Source organism: Chaetura pelagica, unplaced genomic scaffold, assembly GCF_000747805.2.
Source record: "Chaetura pelagica isolate M959 unplaced genomic scaffold, ChaPel_1.0 scaffold472, whole genome shotgun sequence".
In the NCBI taxonomy this organism is placed as follows: Eukaryota; Metazoa; Chordata; class Aves; order Apodiformes; family Apodidae; genus Chaetura; species Chaetura pelagica.
The window spans coordinates 2,179,590-2,201,795 of NW_009952566.1; the positions used below are offsets into that span (position 1 = coordinate 2,179,590).

At 42.3% G+C, this 22,206-nt stretch overlaps 1 protein-coding gene across 5 annotated transcripts in view; it reads left to right on the plus strand.

Annotated features, from left to right (window-relative positions):
• MEIS1 (Meis homeobox 1) overlaps nucleotides 1-22,206 on the plus strand; it is a 115,135-nt gene that overhangs the window by 42,349 nt on the left and 50,580 nt on the right. For all 5 annotated transcript variants that reach the window (XM_009993451.1, XM_009993447.1, XM_009993448.1 and 2 more), the window contains one exon: nucleotides 15,773-15,918. In XM_009993451.1, coding sequence (XP_009991753.1) covers nucleotides 15,773-15,918 — 146 coding nt within the window. The remainder of the gene's footprint in view (nucleotides 1-15,772; nucleotides 15,919-22,206) is intronic.

Consider the following 22,206-nt stretch of genomic DNA (forward strand, 5'->3'; position numbering starts at 1 on the left):
TCAGCAGGTCTGTCCCCTACCACTGCTATTGCATCTTTATCTCTCCAGTTCATTGTTTGCCACTGAGCGCTTGAAATTCCAGTTTCCAAGTAAAAGCTTCCTGTTTCTTGCTTCTACATTCAGTTTGGTAAGACATAAATTTAGCTATCTATCAAGAAGGATTGCTTTTTGTTTTGTTTAGTTTTTTTCTCAAGTAAGGTAAAATAGGAAGAAGAAATTAATCCTGATTTGATGATAAGGAGTAGAATTTTGCATTTTCCCAGATTCACAGTGGCAGGAAGCATGAGGTTGTATCCTCATGATAAGGTGATGGATGGGAGCTAAATTCAGCCTTTCCATCCTGAGTAATTTTAGAAGGGGCCCTGAAGTCCAGATCTTGTTTAGAAACAGAGATGGGCATAGTCAGCCTTCATTAGCCATAATTTCCTTTCAATTGCTTGTAAGTTTTTACTGTTCTGTGCAGTATTCAAAGCTAATAGTGTACATATTTTGGTAGTCATCTCAATCCTGAATTTCCCTCTGGAGAGTTTCTGTTTCTCTCCATTGACTGTGGAAAGATTCAGGGAGGACTAATGGCCTCACTCAGACACTTAGCTCGGCAATTTGACTTAAATGCTTAGAGTGAGGGATTAATCTGTGCTAAAACGTGTTGTTTCTTTAGGAAGGAAATGTTTCTTCTGTGTGGAGAAGCAGAATAAAGTGTTTTGTACCACTGAAGGTGAGGGGAACAGGCTTGAGCATTTGTGTGTGGGTGAGGCTGTGTCCTCTGCAGTCCCTGAGCATCTCATCAGACTTGTTTCCTTTGCTAACCTGTAGTACTGACCTGAAGTGTTAAAAAAATCTTGACATGAATAGAAAGAGAGATACTTACATTTTAATATTACTCGTGGAGGGGAGAATAGATGTCTCTGTTCCCGTGCTTCACTCTCAGGAAGCCAGGTTTCAAGCTTTCTTTGCCTTCAGGAGGCTTCTTGCTTGTGTGTTTTTGGTGGAAGGTTTTCTCGTGACTCTGGGAGCGGGGACTTAAATATGAAGCCTGAAAGAAGGTCTTGTGAAACTTGGTAGCAGCACTTTGTTCAACTTCCAACTAAAAACATCACTGAGGACTTTAATGAGATGAAAGGCTCTGTGAGCAAAGCCTTGAAACAAAATCTGTTGCTGAGTTGGTGTAGGAATGGTCATACTCAAACAACTTGGGGCTTCACTTTGTTGTGCTGTTTGGGCATGGGGCCCTTTGTCTGCTGGCCTGGCAGCTGCTGGGACTTCTCTCCTCGTACATCCCTTGTCTGCTTTTAAATGTAAAACCTGACTTAAACCTACTTCCACTCCAAACATCCAAAGATGCACATTTAGTCCATTTAAGCCCACTAATATGCATTCAAAAAGGCTTATATGTGCACTTTGCTTTGTAGTCATGTTTGTAGCAAACCTCACTAGCAGATAAGGTGGAGGGGGTTTAATAATTTTTATGCAGAATATTGAACTCTTATTTTCATATCAAAGTGCACTTCGGGTGCTGTCCTAAAAAGTAACTCTGGATTGTGCCCAGTGACCTTGCTGTGCCCCAAAACCACAAAATTCAAAGCTTGCTTCCTTGGGGAGCTGTGAGTGCAAAGGCTGGGGCTGGGTTTGGAGTGCTGGAGGTTTGGAGGCGTGGAAGGAGGGCAGGGTACTGGCAGCAGCAGCACGGGCTTTCATTCAGCACCTTGTCAGTATGCCTTATCTGGGATCTTGAGGGATGGCTCTCAAGGGTAAACCCGGGAAGGGAGCTGAGTGAGGTGCTTCCAGGGATGTCCCAGCGGAAACTTCCTCATGAGTTGTTCTGTTTGCCCTGCAGGATTTATAACCTGCACAGATCCCTGTCTCATCTTGGCAATTTGGGCTTTCTGGCATGTTTGTTGACTGCTTTGAGACTTCAGCCTCCTTATTTACATCTCATTCTGTGCCATCCGGCATAGAAATTGATGTTGTCTTTGAGATAATGTGTACAGCACCCACAGTGCTGAGCTTCTCCTTGCATGATCTTGCACGAGGCACATGTGCATCCTCGGATGTGCATAAAACCTTCTGGGGCTGGTGAGGGTTGAGCATAAGGGAGAGCCTCGACAGGCAACAGTGTATTGCCCTCTCTAGGTCTATTTTCCTTGTTCAGTTCACTGCTGAGATCATACCAATTGCAAATATGGTTGTTGTGTCAAAGTCTTTTCCCTAGAAGCTGTTAAATAAAGTATAGTTAAGAACACTTTTTAGCTGAACTTGGAATTTCAACTGGTTATTACATATTAAAATCTCTGTCTTTCCTTCTCATCCACCTAAACCATGAATTGCAGGTGAAGCTGGTCTGGTAGTTAAAATAAATGACAAAGCTCAAAAGTTGCATAGAAAGCAGCAGGTTGATAAGCAATAGGCATTGTTGATGGCTATTCAGATAACTGGCAGATATTTTTGAAAATCTTTTCCAAGTCCCAAGAGAATCACCAGTTTTGGTATCAGTGCTTACTGCTCTGACATATTTTAATGGGAAGGAGTGTTACTGTGTGGCTGGAGACTCCCTTTTCTGCTTGACAAGCCTTAGTGACCCAGTCTTAAGACTGAGACACTTGCCATTAAGTTGTCAGTGGTCAACCATTCAGCAGAAGCTGTGGCATATTGATGAAGCAAGCAGTTCACAAACAGCTGGAAAATTGTGTTTCCATTTTTCTCAGCATATGATAAGTTTATTAGAAGAGACTCATGCAGAGTGATGGTAAAAACTGGAAATAGCATTTATTAGGATTTATTTGACTGTCATAGGATAATTTGAATATGGGTTTGCAAGTATTTTCTTTCCTTTTTATGCATATCTGAAAGTGTACCTATATATATTTATTACAAAACTATCCTGCTCTGCATCAAAACAGTCTGTTAATGTTTTCCCTGTCTTTATCAAGATGCAGCTTGAAAGGACCACTAATTCCTATTTTTAAGGGATGTTATTCTGATCTCAAAAACTGATACTTCCTTAGCCAATGCTAGAAAGTCCTTTCTGTGGTTTCAATACCCACTTCTTTAGCAATTAAGAATCAGGTGGCATCAGAGAAACAACTGGTTTTAATAGCCACTTTAGCCACCTCTGTTATGGGGAGGAAGCATGTAGGACTTCAGCAGAGCCTTGCAGCTCTGTGGTGTGACCTCAAGTGACCAGACATGAAAACCAGTGCAACTCTTGAACGGAAAGCTCTGCATCATCCAAACTGTGCTGACTTTTGTCCAAGAACACACTGTTTACCTGTTACTTCCAAATTGGTCAATTTTCTGCAAAACCAAGATGTGAATTTTTTATTATTTTTTTTTTCTTAACTCAGTGCAAGTTGTTTGATTTTAGCGGAGTTGCTTCTCACTTACGTGTACATGTACAGCGAGGATCATGTTTTCTGGTGATCAAAGCTGAATTTTCCCACTATTGATCTATCTATTTCCCCTCTTTTGTGTCTGAAGATATTTGGACATTCATCTGCAAATAAGCAGGCTGACCACCCCAATTAAAAGCAACAGATCTTACCAGTTAACTTTAGAGTGCATCTTTCTGAAGGCAATGTCTGAAAATACATTGCCATGAGAATGAAGCAGCCAAGCTTCCTTCTGGCTGTTGAGATGTGTACCCAGACCTTATTGAAGGGTGGGGTTTTCCTAAATAGATTTTGTCTAGGGAGGCAAGAGGCAGAAAGAGGGAACATTTTTGCCCAATACTAAATAGAAGGCTATTTATGCCTAATACTTTGGCAGAATTATTCCAGAGCAATTCATCCCTGAGAAAATATGATCCTTGTGTCACTGCCAAGGTTAGAGAGACCTATGGTGATCTGCAGAGTAAGTTCAGGTCACCCAAGTTAAACCTGCCTAGGGGCTGACTTAGCTCATGCACCACATTTTTTTTCTGAGATTTATAAAAGCAAACATCTTCTATAGATGGAGGCAGGGCTAAGAGTGTGGTCAGCTCACTCTTTTGAGCCAAGTTCTCCTTCTGCTTTCCAGGTTGCTCCTTCCATTTCCTTTCCATTCTTCTCTCTTCCCAGCATTTACAGGTAGCTCAGAAAAATCAGTCTTTTCCTTTATGTGGTGACCAGTGCCTGTAAAACCCTCTTGTTGATAATGCACATGCAGGAAAGGCACTTGTTGTGTGTGTTTGAGCAGCATTGACTGCCTGCGTGTGCATGGTATGTTGGTTGAGAAGCCTGTCTTAAAAGCTGGGGCAAGAAAGATGGTGTACACAGTAGAAATATATTCCTTGGTAGCCTCAACTGAGAGGGTATGAGGATACCATCTGAGCAATGCAGTATTTGACAGCACAATTTTGAAGATGAAACTGGTGACTTTATAGGCACTACCAGGCTGCCCCAGGAGGAGACAGACTGAGTAGTGAGCTGGGCAGATGTCCATCACCAGTAGGTGGAAGGGGCGAGACAAGGTCCTCAGCCTTCCAAAAAACAGCAGGAAAGAGATTATTCTTCCATGTGGTCTATACCTGCCTAGGGGAAGCTGATGCCTGTGGGTTTTAGCCTGTCAGAACCTGAGGTTTTCTTTAACTTCCTTGGTTACTCATTCATGTCATTTGAAATACATCAGATTAGCAAAAGCATGTGCTGTTTTCTGTCTGTTTCTACTACTGTTGCTACTGGAGATAATGACAAATGCTGTTAATTGAAAAAGAAACACCAGAAATCTTTCTAGCTTGCTTTTTGAAGGATGTTTGAATTTTGTTTGTTTGTTTTTAAGACACTGGGTGGCTTTTGCTGTGACCCAGCTTTGATTTGAGCTTTCTGTGGGATATTGGTTAAACACTGTTGCTGTAAAGGAAGGAAGTCAAAGAGAGAAGTACTGGAAGTGGCGAAGTTACCTCTCTCTCATCCTTCAACCTTCTCACATTAGGTTCCAAATTTTTATGCCAGTAGATGTAGTGACATAAATAATACCCAAACTTCGAGGTGCACCAGAAGTTTTTCCCTTTCCTACCGTCAGTTGGTCAATTGAAGGTAATCCCAGGTAGCTGATGTATATCAATATGTTGTAATGGAAGATGAAAGAGGTAAAAATAAGATGCGCATGTTATACAGGGGAAGTTTTTAGGTGTCCAGCTTTGATCTGACTTTGCTTTTGCCTTCATTGCATGTTTTAGACCCTCTAACATCTGTTTCTGAATTATTTACATTTGGATTTGTTGTTTGTTTGTTTTAATTTGGAAAAAAACCAGCCCCCTAACCTATAACTTCACTGTAAAACAAACAGCAAAATGTGTGAAACTGTGTCAGAAAGATGTAGGAAAGGAAAAAACACAGCAATGACATGCATACATTAAGCTGGAGACCAAGGGGACAAGCTAGCTTAGTCGGACTGAAGTGTTTGAAAGGGCTGTCAGTGCCTGCATGGCTCCTGCGGGGGACTGTGAAGGGTGCTCAGCTTTGGTGATGAGCCTGGTGACCAATGTCCAGCCACAAGGAACAGGGTCAAGACTACCTCCACATCCCCATTATTTGTCCAAAGGGCTCTCGAACTCCACTGAATTTCCAGGCCCTGCCTCAGGGGCTGATTCACACCGGTGCCTGCATGTGCAGGGGTTGTATCCTGACCTGCCTATGGTGCCACTCCACTTCCCTACAGCCCAGGGGAGTTAGAAGAGGTGGGAATGTAGATTCTACTTTTTTGGAGGAAGCATTTGTAGCAGAAGGGGAGTTGGTGGCCTGAGAACCATGGCAGTCAGTCTGGGCAGAGCAAGCAACTCCCTTCTCCAGCAGCTGCTGCTGCATCCTACCCAAATGCTTGCTTTCTAAGCCCAGTTTGTGTAGATGAGCCTGAGCAAAGTTTATCTGGGCTACTGCTAGTAGTCATGCTTCAATTGGTGCAAAATGACACACATAGGTACCCATGAGTGCCCTCCATCTCCAGTGCTGTGCTCTACCAGGTGCTGCCCTGGTTCAGCCACAGGCAAGGTGGTAGGAGGCAATTCCTGGAAGCCCCCCTCTGCTGCTCACTGTTCTGAGTGGTGGGCAGCAGGAGCCAAACAAGAAGCAGCAGCGTGCCAGCCCAGTGGTTCCCAGAGCCATCACAACAAGGCCTTCCCTCTAGAGCCTTACTTCAGGTTTGTTTTTCCCATTGTGGCCTTTTTGTCAGTGCCACCTCATCAGAGCAGATCTGCCTTTTGAGTTGGAGAGGGATAGTCAAGTGGAAGAAAATTTTATGTGAGCTTGGATCTATCAAATCTGCTTATCCCCATTTGGCTCCTTCCTGAGGAGCAGCCTCCCAGTCTTGTCATGTACTCTGTGGAGCAACCGGCTTTTGCTGGAAGAACAAGAGCAGTGGATTTAGGACACTGGGAAGCAAGAAGCAGTGGAGACAATATGAGAAAAATATTATTTATTCAATCTACACCCTTCCCTTAAAAGGTCTGACAGAGTCACTATTTTGTAATTAAGGTGTGTGGTAACGCAAGGTTTTGTCCTTGGGAGGTGAAACAGGCTTCTTCTGAGCATCCCAGGGAGCCCCAGGGCAGGGTGAGGGAAGGAAACATGGTGCAGTCCAGAGGCCACCCATTCAGTCAGGATTGCAAACATTATTTCTAACACTTGATTATAATAGAGGAGAAGAAATGTTTTGGGTTGAGCTCATGCCCTGTTCATGTGGAACCCAGGTACTGGAAGATTCCCATGTCCCTGTTGTTCTGTCAAGCTCAGGCCACCACAAAGGTATCTAATTTCCATCTGACCTTAAAGACCTTGTGGAAGTGGTTCTAGCTAGACGTGACCAGCCCTCCTCTCTTCACTACTTTCCATAGCACATAAGAGACAGGTCCTGTATTGGGAACCACCAGGCTGCCTCAGAAGGGTTTTTCAATTAATCTTCCATAACAAGTCAAAATTGCTTCCTCTTAAAGTACAAATAAATAATTTATTTGTGCCTTAAGTTCAAAGCCAGATGTCTTTTCGGTAACAGTCAAGAGGTTTCAGTGTCTGTGATTGCTGGAGTAATGGCTGCACCAGGTGGATCTTTATAAGGTTGCATGAGATTAAGGGGGTTTTTTTTGAAGCATAGGGAATGACAGCTGAGATGTTGTTACTGTCAAAAGAGGAAAAGTAGATGAGATGGGAGCATTTTATTCTCATCCTTTTTAATTCTGCCCTTTGTACTTGCAAAGTGACCACTGTGTGTGGGGAAATGAGTACGTGGTACCACCATGGCATTCAAAGTGAAGTTTAATGTTAGTTTTTATTGTCAGGTGTTACTGATGGACTAAGGACAGGAAAAAAGATACTGTATTGGTTTTGACACAACTTTAAAATAGGTGACAGGAGCAGAAGAAAATGTGTTGTGTATCAGCAAGAACTTTTTCACTTGACACATATAATATGGGAGCTTCCAATTGGAAATACCTCATGTGGGCATGGTAGGTCGTGAATCGTGACTTGCCTGAAACTAATTCTCTCCCATTCATTATGGTTATTTACACCTGTGGCCTATGAGATCCAACTCTGCAAAGAGGACTTGGGACAAACAGCATCTGAACTACAGTTCCCACAGGGCACACTGCAGCTGGGGCTTGAATTGGCCCAAAAGAAAATGCTTTAGTTTGGTTCAACAGTCCCAAGCATTTTGGTTTGTCTTGCCCAACAATGCTTTTGGTTTTGTTTTGGGTTTTTTTTTAAACTGTTTTTAAGTAGAAGAACCTAATCTTAAATGGTTTGGACAGTGTCAACGTTTCAGCACATATTTTCTGTTGTACAACATGATGTCTACAGCATCACCTTCTCTGAAGCAGGCTTGCAGGCAGGGCTGAGGGCAATTTAGCTGTGTTTAGGGAAGGAGGCAGACTTAAATGCTCCAATGTAATAAACTATTTCTACAGATAATGCGTCCCTTAGTTTGTATGTAATACGCTTCTCCTCTTTGCTTTGAGCCTCTTATAGCTTCTTGTGTTCAGTCCAAGAGTCAAGTGTCTTAGGGGCTGGATAAACACAAAGATAGAGCCAGTTGTTAAGGAGCTATAAAGATTTACAGAAGTTGACCTCGTGGCCGTTTGGGGTATTAGTTGGGCATATTTCCTCCATGGCAGAGACGTCCTGTGCTCCTGCTGCTTGTGCTTCTGCTTTGCAGTCCAGCCAAATCCAGCAGTGGGTTTACCTGTGTTACAGCCACATGCAGTTGACTTCTTGTGGAGAAGCTATGAGAGCCAGTTCTCCAGCTGAAGTTGGAGAGAACAGGTTTCAAAAAAAGACCTATATTTGAACAAAATGAAAGCATGACTGAAAACCAGTTCCCAAGAAATAGTAGGCTTGTCATGCTGGCTTTTAGGTTAGGGAAGAAAAACTTTTTAAGTTTTTTACCATTCTTGGTTAAAGCAGGATGTTTTTCTGTTTAACCAGATACTTTTCTGTAGGGTATTTGCTTCCAACTGCTCAAAGTAAACTTCTGTTGCTGGCAGCAGAAAGTTGTTTGCTTCCCATACAATGAATTGCTTTCTTCTTAATATTTCATTCGGCGCGTAGATGCATGACTCGAGAAATACCGCACAGTTTGCCCATAATAGCAGAGTTTCCTGAACCCTGTTAAGAAGTGCTATGTGGCACAGGAGAAGAAGTTTCCTTCCTTTCAGCGGTAAAAAGCTGCTGAGCAAATTAATAGTAGTAAAATCTGAGGGGTTTTCCCCCTATTCATCAATGCTGTTTTTAGTCTTTGCAAAGACAGCTAATTTGCTCGTTACTTGCCTGAAGGGAATTCAAGTCAAAAAGGAGGATTGAGTTACTAGAAAAAGGTGCTTCTGTCTCTAAAGAACAAAGTACAATGATTCAAGAAAAAAACTTTGAAAATTTGTCAAATGCCAGAGTGTAATTTATACTTGTCCAGGTTACTCCATCTATGAATATTTGTGTAGTAGTTTTTTGCAACTATTTCTCTTAGTATCTTGCAAATATGGATACTATCTGTGACTGAAAACCTCTCACTGCTTATGTTATGGTCTGAATCCTTGCATGAAACACGCACCATATTTCCCTAAGAGGTGTGTGCAAACCCAAATGCACAATATTTGTTCCTTACTAATGCTCATTTTAAATCCTTTTTTTCCTCAATAACATTTTATTAAGTTTTTTTGAGAAGACTTATTCCTTAAAGGAATAAAAAAAATAAATTAAAAGATCATTCCCTTGTCAACACCATGTTTCATAGTATCATAATTGTACATAATTTTGGGGGATGTTCTGTAGGCCATTAAATATGCTGACATGATTGTCTTTGACCCCAGGAACTCCTGTAGCGGGTGCTTCCATCACATCTGACTAATTGTGGGTCCAAATTAATAGAAAATGTTCTTCCTGAAGAAGCAATTGTGCAGTTACTTTAAGCTTCTGAAGTGCCTTCTTGCTGGTAGCTCCATCCTCGGTTCTGTGCCTTGCTTGGGCATTGGCAGGCTGAGAGCAGTCACAGTGGGTTAATGTTACGTATGCAGTAGAGATGTGCATTTGCGTCTGTAAAGTTTCAAATAATGTATTTTGGACAAATCTTCTAAACTCATGGGCCTTATCATGTCAAAACTTCTAGTTCTCCACAACAAATAGGTGCAACTTGGATTACCAGCTGGACATGTATCCCCAGTGCCGGTGCCTTCCAGCTCTGCCCTGGCATATCTGAGCTCTCAGCCCCATGAGCTGCTCAGCTTTTCTCCTTCGCCACCTTTCTGTAAAGAAAAATGATTGCTTCTGAGTAGTGAACTGGTCTGTCTATACTTGTGGACATGAATATTAGCCACTCTGATTCATGTCAGAGTCAGTTGGGTGTGACTTTTGCTCAACACATTCCTTTGCCAAGTTGGAGCTGGTTGTGTCAGAAACAAATTTAAAAACTCCACATGCCTCTTTTTTTTTTCTTTTTTTTTTTCTTTTTTTTTTTTTTCTTTTTTTTTGCCAAAGTCCATTCCATGCTGGTGGTCTGAAATTATGATCCTTGTTATAAGTTCTGTGAACAGTAGGTTGTGGCAGATTTCTTCTCTCTTGCTCTCATTTTACACAAAATCTTGTCATGTCCTTGGCCCTTATTTTTGAGTTTGTAATGTTGTAGCTTATAGAAAAATCATATATCACACATAGGCCTGGTTTTGTGCTTTGAAAAGTCAGCACAGTGGATGTGTGGGTATCCAGCAAACGGGAGATGTGTCTCTTTCTCTAAGGGATAAGACAGGTAAAGGTACAGAAATTAGAAGAGTTACTCAAAATAAGCACAGAGCACTGAAGAAATGTTATAGGAAGTAATTTTGTTACTTAATATCTCTCTCCTACATATTATGTTGCTTAATGTTACTAATGAATCCTGCTTTCCAGTTAGCTGGAAAGGTTGCTAAGAGATTTGTTTTCTTGGAGGGGTTAAAAGAGAAAAAAACCAACAGAGCTGTGGATGGTCAGCAAACAGTTAAATATTTGGCTTAAATAATGTAAATTTCTCATGCTAGCAGAAGCAAGAATTTGAGGAACTCATCTTCAAATACTTGGGGAAAAAAGTGTGATAGAATTTAAAAAAAAATTAATCCCAGTAATGAAAAGCCCACCATATTAGGTGTTTTAGCTCATAGCACCAAAAACATTGCAAGTCTAGTGCAGAAGTCAATAGTTTTTTTCCAAACAGAGAGGAAATTTAAATTATATTAGCTTATTAAATGCAGAAGTGCAAACCATAAAGTTCTTCTAGGAGGCAGAAGCTACTTTTAACAGGAAAGATTTGGAAGCATAAAAATAAGTTCAACTTAGAGAGCACTGAGACTTTAGAGGACACTGACTTACTCCCATGATAATGGAGCCTTCCAGTCCCGGGTACACCTGAAAGTTGCTCAGGGCCTTTTTCCAGGGCTTCTGGGAATACGTATTTCATATTTCTTTTGTGAAAGCCTTAAAGCAGTGGGTTTAAATGCTTAATTAGAAGTGGATTGTAAAAGCTGGAAGGTGGTGTTCATTTCAAACAATTTGGTGGACACAGTCTCCTCCTCTCACCCCTTCCTAGCAAATTGAACAGTGACACCAAAACCTCTCTCCAGTCTCATGACAGAAGTGTAAAAAGGAGACTTTTTAGGAATAGTATGTTTTAGGAATAGTATGTTTTTCTTCCGTATAAACATACTTGTGCTCCAAGTACAGATTTGATCCTAGGACAGGGTTACATGCAGTGAGAAATAACCTGTTGTATCTGGTGAAGATACCTGTAGTAAAACTGTATTTGACACTTTGCTATTGATATTTCTAGTCTCTTAAAATAATTTGAGGATGTTATTCTAAACAGCCACATACAGAGGCATGGATTTTCTAGTTGAGTGGATGGCTGAAGTTTTTAGGACTTTTATTTTTCTGAAATGGCCCAGGCTTGGGTTTGGGGTTTTTTATGTCATATCTGAACAACTTCTATGTTAAGATTTCTGAGGATGGACTTAGGAGCTGGGTGGCTGAAAGTTGCCTACCTATGCCTTTCCAACATTGCATGGCAGTGACATTTCAGTTCAGTTCAGTTCAGTGTGGAAGCATGGAAGCATGGCTTTGAATTGCCACCTGATTCCTGCCCTGGCTGCCACCACTGAAGATGAGTGCATACACCACACTGCTCTCCAGAAGCACCTCTTTTGCCAGCAAAGATTTATAACAGATCACCCAGGACAAAGAGACCAACACCCACTCAAGGAGCGGCTGTAAGCCCAGTTGCCCTTTGCTGCTTCCACCTCTGATTTCTGGGAGATTGGGAGGAGAAAGAGAAGTGGTAGGAGATGATGGAAGTGGGAAGGGGAATGCAGTGAGGGGAGCCCCCGCTGGCATGGCTGGCCTGACCCATTCAGTGGGGCTGAACACGATAAATGCTGCTTTATCCTTTCTTGAAAGGAACAAGATAGTGCAGCCTGAATGCCTGGGTGTGCTTAAATAGGCAACTTGGGGATGCCAGAGTTGAGGACGTTTGAAATTGGAGCTCGCCAACAGCCAGGGAGCTGCCACAGGTCACCTGCCTTGCTCCATGGGGACTGGCCCAGGTCTAGCCAGAAATTGTCTATGGACGAATTGTAGTACAAATTCTTCTCTTTGTTGGTTGGCCTGTTTCCCTAGACCATGGCCTATAAAAATTTGAGTAAAAACAATTCTTAAATATTATTTTAAAGGGCAAACAGCCGCTCTGAAAGGTTTGACAGTTTGACATATAACGCCTGGTTTTGCTCACTGGGGAACGGGCGTGCAGAGCCCGGGCTCTCCTCCTGCTCCTTACAGGCTCCAGGTTTTTTTTTAAATAGCATCTAGTTGCTGTGCAGAGTCGCTGCGCTCCCAGCAATTTGACAGGCAACAAGTCTGCTTCAGTGATATTAAATCCTTTTAGACTAATTTGCGAGCAAGCAGAAAAACAGCTAGCACCTTCGGATCCAGTGCTCAAAACCAGGGAATCAGGTATTGCCAATTAAAGTGCCATTTCCAACCATCATATCAAGACTGATTACTTGCAGTTCCTCTGATAATGTCATGCCCTGCCTAAAGAGAAAGCAAGACAGAGTTTCTCTGCAGACAAAGGATCTGGGTGGACCAAACTCTTTGGTGGCTGAGGTGGAGGGAGCGTGATGCAGATCGTGCATACAACTGGGCATATGTGCAGTGTAAAGGCGAGTGCTGTGCCTGCTCTGCCCCCCGAATAGCCATGGGCCATTTTGGAGGGCCTCTAGCCCCTCAGTCACTGGCCTACTAGTTAATTGGCACACGGACTTCGTGACACATGGGCAGATAATATGACATTTTCGGTTTCTGTCACTAGCAAACGCCACGGCGTTGCTTGCACTAGTTGCTAAGAAGCTGTCAAAAACCATTAGCAGCTGGCTAAAGTTGCCCTATGGCATTTCCTCATGGCATCAGCAAAACAAGCATAAATCACCCAGCGGAGCCTCCCGCTATACTAATGAGGCTGTAAGCTTGTTTATGGACTAGCATCATTTCTATGATTATTTCCACCTTTTCAGTTCGCCTTCATTTGGCGGCAGGAGAAGTCAACTTCAGGAACAGAGTTGCTGCTGACATTTTACAAACGCGGTTCGTAGCTGCTACCGTGTGGCTGGTCAGTGGTGCTTCAAGTTTGTTTAGTGATCTTTAAAAAGAGGAAGGGGGGTAGGGGGAGGGGCGGCAAGAAAGCAGGGCAAGAGGAGAGGATCTCTGGAGACCTCACAGAGGTGAGTGTATCGAGTTGCAAAGTAGATGGAAATTCTAAAATCCACAATTGACCATTTAGACTACTCTCTGTGGTTTCAAGTCTTTACGGGATCAATTTTCCGTTTTAAAAAAGTAGAAGAGGTTAAACAATTTATAAAGCTATACTGAAGCATTTGCTCTTAGGATAGCTGGGTGATTGCTTATCCTCTCCCTGCCTTTCACTTTCTCCAACTTGTGTTGGACGGGGCCAGAGTTTATTGTTTTAGGCTTTTCTGAACATGCACCAGTATTTACACTGGATTGAAAGCATTTGCTTCCAATGAAAATCTTGTCTTAGATTACAGCCCAGCAGTGTAATTTCCCTCCCAGATGGGAGTAAAGTAGCAGTATTTGCCTAAAAACAGTAGGAAGAACAAACTGTGCATTAAGCCAAGGCTGTTTTTGGCTTGAGCTAATGATGTAACAGAAACCTTTTATTTAGGATAGGTCAACACCAGGGATTGAAGGAGGTGATCTGGCTCGCGCTTGAAAGGTTTCTCCATTGTATCTACATAAGTCTTCACTTAAAAAATCCTGTTCCTAGTGCTTCTGCTTTCATACAGCAGAAATAAACAGGAAAGGTTCTGGGGAGTGTTATAGGTGGAATGCAGAAAGCTTTTCCTCCCCTAATGGAGGATATAATTCAGGTGCCCCGGAGGCATGCTTTCAGGAATTCTCTTGCCCGAGGTAATGGGAAGCTAAGGCTGCTTGAAGGCCTTGATTATCTATTGATGCACAAAGCTGGAAAAAAAAAGTCATCTCCCTTGGATTATAGTAGATATTTCCATAAATTATCAATGAGTCCTCCTCCCGTCAGGCACGAGGCGATGCCTGCTAAATTAATCTGAAGGGGGTTTGAAATGAGGAGAGAGTGTATTTAAAAAAAATAGGGGATGGGGGGGAAGAGGGTGGGTGGACGGTTGCAAGGAGGTGGTGAAAGGCAGTGTCATTAGGTTAGAAGCTTTTCATTTTTAATCAATGAATGCGTAATACTTTTCTTTTCCTTGTTTGCCTCTCACAGACAGAAAGTGGATTAGCCTGTGGAATTTTAAATGCTGTTGAGTTGTTTCCTTTGCTCATGTTTCTTTTATGAATTATTATTTTATATGGTGAATTGCTTCTCTGTATAAAAGCTCTTTTTTTACATACTGGGCTTTCAAAGAATTTGTCAGATATCTGATTTCTTCATAAAAAATCTTGTTTGTTTCTATAACTACCCAAGGTTACCATTTCATTAAAGACAGAAGCCAAGTCATAAGGACAATTATAAATTTGCAACAGTCAGTAAGGTGCTAAAAATATAACAGTAATAATAACTTTTGTGTGTGTGTGTGTGCTGAAAGCTGTTTAATGAATCATAATTTTGACAGTCTATGTAGTGGGTTGTTTTTTGAAAATGTTTTAAAATAAATTTTTATTCTTAACAGAGATAGTTTTGATTCAGCCCAATTCAGATTACTTTCTTGATCGTTCTTCCCCTGGGGTGTTAAAAACACTTGCCTAATAACATTGCAACTCTGTGTTGCTACAAATACAACGTCCTTGGAAACCAGGATGTACTGTTCAATCCACATGCAGAAGATGCAAAGACTCTGTGGACTTCTTTATAACCTGCCTTCAGGGTTGGAAAGAAAAACTGCATGCAAACTGGCCAGGCAGTGCAACTTTTGGTTTTCTCTGACTGGTAGCCCATCAGCCCAGACCCAAGTTGGCTGCTATGCAGTTACGTCCTTCCATAGCTATGTTGCTAATGTGATGAGAACTGTCGGAGACCTTCTCTACATTAAGGAAATTCATTCTGGATCAGTTTGTTGTTTAACAGGAGCAGACACCTATTACAGATATGACACACTGGCACAAAGCAGGGTGTTAATTCCTACGGTGTATGTCAAATTGGTTCCTACTTATCCCACTATGAATTTCTTTCAGCTGGGGCTGGGAAGAGGGGAGGCCAGTTAGCTGCCTACTTTCCATCAAAAAGTTGGGGGAAGTCAAACATCTATAAAAGACTTAAAATAAGTGATGCCCCAATCCTCTGGTTATTTTTGAATTTGGGGAAAAAAATATGATGTTGCAAGAGAGCTGCATTCTCCTCGCTTTTGTGTCTCAGAGTGGGACAGGGCATCTAGCTTCACACAATTCATGGGGATGGGACACCATTGATATTTTCCTGATTGTCATCTCAGCGAAAGTAGCTGATTGGGATGGATTTTTGGGAAGTGACCTAGTGTGAAGAAAAGCCACCATTTCCACTTTTGCAAGCTGACTGCTTGCAACATTTTTATTTTTATTTTTTAAAACCCTTTTGATTTTGGATTACAGTGGCAGAGTTGGCCACAGTGTCCTTCAGGATAAGCCAGAATGGGGCTGACACAGTCCTGAGACCTTCCCTCTCTCCCTGTCTCTTTTCCCCCATCCCCTTAACCCCTGATGAATTATGGTGTTAAAGAATTTATACCTCATTTAAATATTCATGCAGTTAATACCCAAAGCCAGGCTTCGGCTGAAGTATCTAAAGGTAGCATAAGTCAAAATTTGATTCACTATATTTACAGGTGACGGCTTGGACAACAGTGTAGCTTCCCCCAGCACAGGTGATGATGATGATCCAGATAAGGACAAAAAGCGACATAAAAAGCGTGGCATCTTTCCCAAAGTAGCCACAAATATCATGAGGGCATGGCTGTTCCAGCATCTAACAGTAAGTGAACTCTAGATCAAATATGCAAAATAAAACACGGAAAATGTCATAGTTGTAGTAGTCATAGAAAGCAAAAAATGCGTATGATATTGCTGACAGGCAGCTCAGGGAACTTTTCCGAGCAGAGCTGTTGTTGTCTCATTTGCTAGATGCCAGGGGAAGAGCATGGAGCATATGTTTTTATGGGTTTGGGGTTTTTTTGTGTGTGTTGTTTTTAGATTTTTTGTTTTGTTTGTTTGTTCGAGTCGCAGTTGTTAACAGGACGTCACTGCAAAATGTGACTAAGCTTATCCTAATAACCTCGGAGACCTGTCCTGCCCTGCTGCTTGCACAGCTGCAGCTCCCCTTAGATGATGTGGGAATTGCTGCTTCGAAGCAGGGAGCAGCCTTCAGCGCCCGGTTCTGTGCTCCAGAGAACCACAGAAAAGAACTGGGGAGATTAAAAACAAAGCAAAAAGTGAACAAAGACCTTATTCAGATGTTTGTCAGAGATCATCAGAAGCTTCATGATGAAAGGTCTGAATGTATCTGGTTTAATAGCAAAGTATAATTTTTTTTCTTTGAGATGTTCTCATTCCCAGAGTGTAAGTTACTCCTATATATAATGTTATAAAAGGGGGAGGGTTGTGCACCTATTTCTGTTGCCACAGCTACTTGTTTGTTTGTTGTTGGGTTTTTTGTTGTTCTTTTTTAAAATTTTTTATTATTTTTTTTTATTCCTGGGATGAGAAATTGAAGCTCTGGACAGGTGTGTGGGGTTAAATGGGATGCTGGAGCTTCTTTCAAGGCTTTATATTGTGTACCACACCTTCTAATGTTAGCATTTAGAAAAGTTTCTAATGCCATTTTCCTTTTTTCATCATGTTGTGGTGATCTGTCACTGTGTTTTCATCCACTGTGAGGATGTGGGTCTTCAGCCCCAAGTTTTCTGTAAGCACTTTTCTGTGCCAGGAGGATACGGGCCAGGCAAGGGGTGCCGGGAATCTGCAGGTGGTAGTGAAGAACAGCTCTCGCCTCTAATCCCAGCAGTTGACTCTTCTTCCCTGCCTTTAGTTAGGGTCAGGGTGAAACCAGAAGCCAGCCAGCTAGGCCAGCCCTGGTGGGAGCCCTGCCAAGGGTGTACTTGTAAACTGGAGGAAGCGCTCACGCACATCACCCCTGCATCCCCTGCTGAGCCAAGAAACCAGATATCTGCCATGACTCTTGTCAGCACTGGGATCAGGCAGGGAATCCTGCCCAGTGTGGTCCTGGGTTGCTATGAATGAACCTTCATGCCAGAGCCCTCCTCCAAGGCCAGAGAGGGCCTCGGATACCACCAAGTTAATCTCTCTCTCTCTCTGTCAGACTCTAGGTCATCCACACCCTAGCTTTGCCAGCTCCTTAGCCCCGTCGCTGGAACATTCAGCACATGGCTTCTGAAGGCTGAGGTCCCTTTTGCTTTTGGTGGCACCCAGATTCTAGGTCTTCACCCAAAACAAGCTCACACCTGGTGTGTGTTTGTAGGTAGATGTGAGGTGAAGGACATCTGCCTCCAAAACAGTCCAAGGATGCTGTGCTGGCAGCAATGTTCATACCAGCCTGGTTTAGGTTCTGGTTTGAGGAGATGCTCCGGAAGCTCTGCAGTCAGTACAAGGCATACCAGGGGATACTGAGCAACTGCATGTCAGTCCCTGTAATTCCCAGCTGAGGAATTACAAATTAGATAGTGTGTATTACTATTAATATTTTTTTCCTGGAAGTGGCCTGTTGCTGTGTTTGTGCTAGTAAATCAAACAGTACCCAGGCCTGGGCACAGGAACATGACAGTCTGTCCTGTTAAGCTGCTTGAGCAGTCTCCAGCATGCTCTTAGCCTAGTCTGGATACCACCCTTCAAACCCATTCCTGGGAGCATAGAAGATAGCAGGGGTGACTTCTGAAAGACCTTGTGGTAGGATCCAGTCCATGTTGAGCATTTAGCTCCGTGGGCTTGACCTGATCCTGCAGCTGCCTTTATGCACAGTCTCAGGACCAGAGAACGGACCCTATCACTGTTTCATCCAGATTAAGTGTAGGGTGCAGGTGTTGTTTTGCTCTTCTCCTGTGCTGTAATGGTGTGCAAAAGAGAAGATGAGAGTATCTGTGGAGACAGCTGCTCCTAGGAGACACCATCTGGACATCTGCTAGTAGGGTGTTCTCTTCTTCTCAAATAGAGAAGGAACCCCTCCACTGCACTTTCTGCCTTGCAGCATAAAGCTAAAGCTTGCTTTGAAAATCTACTATCTCCTGTGCAGATCCATCTCAGCCAAGTGTAGCCTGCAGATTTATTGCAGGGTAGCTTTCTTCAAGCAGCATCATGGTAGCTCCAGGCTTGTCTGATCAGGGCTCTTTAGAGCACAACTGGTTTACCAAGACCAACCTTCTGCAGCTAGGACCTTGAGACAGACCTTTCAAATTGACTCTAGATGGGTTCGTGGACAGTTTCCCCAAATTAAAACATGTCTGGACAACATTGTGGGCTCTTCAAAGTGCACACTTCAGCTGGGTGTGCTCTGACTGGAGTGAGAAGGCATCAGAGAACTTGTCCCTCTAGAATAGCAGTGGGTTTTGTGTGTTCTCCAGGTAAGCACATTGTTAGGACGGGGAAGAGTCGACGCTACTGTTAGTGCTAGAGCAATATAAAATGTTTACAAGCTGCTCAGGGTGCTGTACTCTTTAGTCTTATGTGGGGAGGAGAAGATGGGCCATTCTCCACACCTCTCTACAAAAAAAACCAAACAGGCCCAAATCATAGCTGCAGTCAGACCAGAGAAGTAGGAGGATGACAGACTGGGGACAGCAATGTGCCCTTGTGGCCAAGAAGGCAAATGGTATCCTGGAGTGCATTAAAAAGAGTGTGTCCAGCAGGTTGAAGGAGGTTCTCCTTCCCCTCTGTTCTGCCCTAGTGAGACCACATCTGGAGTATTGTGTCCAGTTCTGAGCTCCCCAATTCAAGAGGGACAGGGATATACTACAGAGAGTCCAGTGGAGGCTATGAGGATGATTAAGATGGAACATCTGTCTTACAAGGAGAGGCTGAGAGACCTGGGGCTGTTTAGGCTGGAGAAGAGAAGACTGAAAGAGGGTCTTATTAATGTTTACAAATATCTGAAGGGTGGGTGTCAAGAAGAAGGGGCCACTCTCTTTAGTGGTGCCCTGTGATAGGACAAGGGGCAACAGACACAAACTGGAACACAGGAAGTTCCAGCTGAAGATGAGGAACAACTTCTTTATTGAAAGGGTGACAGAGCACTGGAACAGGCTGCACGGAGAGGTTGTGGAGTCTCCTTCTCTGGAGAGGAGACTTTCAAGACCTGTCTGGATGCGTTACAGTGTGAACTGCCCTAGGTGATGCTGCTTTGGCAGGGGGATTGGACTCAATGATCTCCAGAGGTCCCTTCCAACCCATACCATTCTATGATTCTATGAGTCTATCACTGAAGGAATTAAGGCTCCAGTTAATTTTTGAGGGTGTCTGGTCCTCATGGCTGCTCATGACCCTACACACAGGCATGACAGTGTCCTCAGCTGGGTTCCTCACTGTGGGAGGGAGGTCATCCGGAGTGTTGGTCAACTGAGGAAACTAGAGAGCCCATATCCTTTATTTATTTATTGTTAGTGAATTTGGTCATCCCTAGAGTGTCCTCCCTAAAGTGGGAGGTGAGGAGGTTCTGTTTGGTCAGGGAGACCGAAGGGCATGTGATACCTCCCTTTTCCCCCAGTGCTTAACATCCTTTCACATTCCAGTCCTGAGGGAAGAAATGAGCAATGGTTAACCATGAAATCCAGCATCTCCTTGACCACTGGTGCTTCCTAATTGGGGTGTTAGTTGGGATCCCTCCTTTTCAAAGGAAATGTTATGTTTTTTTCTCACAATTGTAATATTAATACACATCAGTGGCATGGAATTAAACAAAATAGACAGTAATTGCTGTGGCTGTCATACTAATGATTAATGGTTGGAAAGATTTAAAATAAATGTTGGACTAATACAGTCTTTCAAAAGTGTATAGGCTGGTTAATTCCTTCTGTGCAGTTATTCCATCTCCAAGAGTATTAAATCTTCCTTGTGTACTGACTTAATTTCCTAAGGTTTGTCCATTGGCTCTCATTTCCTGCTTAGGAGAGAGTTCTTTTTCATCTTTGAAGGATGAAAAAAATAATAAAATAATCAAATGCAAGGCCACAGCCTTTTGGTTTGTGGAAGTGTTTGGGCAATAGTTCCCGCTCAGTGTCAGTCTGTACACCCCCCATGATTTTGACTGATGTGCAGAACTGAGTTGACATGTGCCTGAAGGGTGGGCAAGCACTGTCCTCTGTGGGTGCAGGCAGTGTGCTCTGAAACATTCCAGGGTGTAAATTCATCCAAATTGCGCCCCTCCTCCCCTCCTTTTTTATTTCCTTCCCCTTGGAATAATGACAGCAAAAAAAAAATTGGCTAAAGCGATAGTGGAAGTAGTGACCAGACACTTAGGACTTTGTAGGATTTATTTTAACTGTTTGCTATTCTGACTTAATTGTTATTAAATGTATGGGTTGGAAGAGCTGCCTGGGTTGACCTTCAGTTAGGCAAAACATAGCTTTGGAGCTTGTTGAATTTTTTTATGGTAGATTATGACAGCAGCCTGTAAATGTTAAGGTTTGTGAAATCTGTTTTTAGGATTTTGCCATAAATTGGAGGTGGAAGGAATGTCCTGTTATTATTTGGATAAAAATATCAATAAATAAGGCTGCTAATAGTTGGGTGAAGAGATTAGCACATCCCCATAATATAAAAGTTGAGTCAAAAAATAAGGAGAGGCTTGTGTGGTGGCATCAGATGAACATCAAATGACATGGCAGGGTCTAGAGGAAGGACTGAGGTGAACGAGTCCTGTGCTAGAGGTGGGCTCCAGAAAGTTGGCCTAGTGATAATTTCACCGTGTGCTGCAGCATGGCAACATTTTACATACCCTCTTTTCTTTTTTGTTATTATTATTTATTGGATCAATTAACATTTAGATCTCACCACTGTATTTCAAACAGTTCTTCTCACTGTAGAGTACAACCCTCAGCGGGGATCGCAAAAAAAGGGAAAAGCTTGGAGAAGGGAAGGAGAAAAAAAATCATCTTGCCTACAACCAGATCTGTGTAAATTAGATTGTGGCAACAGGATTAATTTCTGCTTCAATAAATACTATGCTTTTGTCCCAGCAATGGAACCTTTTAGTTGGAATCTAGAAGAAGGGAGTTTGAGGGGTGTCTATTCAAGTGTTTTGTTCACTCATTGTGAATTCTCTGCATCCTTTAAATCCAGCTTAATTTAAAATGTTGGGATTCAGACCTCATTTTGGGGATTATACTATGTAATTGGTTTGTTATATGATGAGTATTTGATGATCTTCACGTTCATCATCTAATCAGGCAAAAAAAGCCATAAAATTATAATCCCAAAAGATGTTTAATAACACTTTAAACTACTGAAGGCTTTATTTAAGCACATTAGGGGATTATAAACTACTTTTTTTTAAATGGTGCCAAGAGGTAGATTCAAGGACTTCAAACACCTTTTAAAAAACAAATTGCCATGATTTAAAAAAAAATAATGAATGGGGCAAGGATTTCTTTCATGTAAATCCCATAATTTAATCATTATTTTAAACTGCTTTTAAAACAATTTCCTTAAGAGGTTAAATCTTACTGAAATGGGAGACAGAGCAGAAAGTAGACGACATAGCTGAAAGATGTTGACTTTACTGTAAAAGTGAAAGGGTTTTTTCTGTTCTGTCTCTGGGTTTTGAATCTTTATTGATCACCTGATACCATTCTTTTAACAAGAAAACTTGTAATAAGCAATAGGCAATCTATTTAGTAAAGTTGTTACTTGTATAAAAGCATTCATTGGGGGCAGGTATTTGAAGGATGCACTTTATATCCAGATCTAGCTGAGAAGAATAGTCCATTTCAAGGATGTTAATCTGATAGAAAAATACTATTACACCACTTAATTCTGTAAGTTTTGGTTATATATGAATATTTTCCAGGTCCATAGCTTTTTAAGGTTAAAGCAAGTGGGTTTTATATATTTTCTCATTCCTCCATGATTATGAGATTTTGTTTTGAGGGGAGCATGGGGTTAAAATTTGGCTTCCTGCCCCTACTCTTGTGCAGGATAATGTCTGGTTTTGGAAACGGGTATAGAGAGGGCAGATGGGTATAAGACTAGGCTGCTGAAAATATAAAAAGGCAAAGTGATTGGCTAAAAACAATGAGGATTTTCTTTGCTCTCCTCT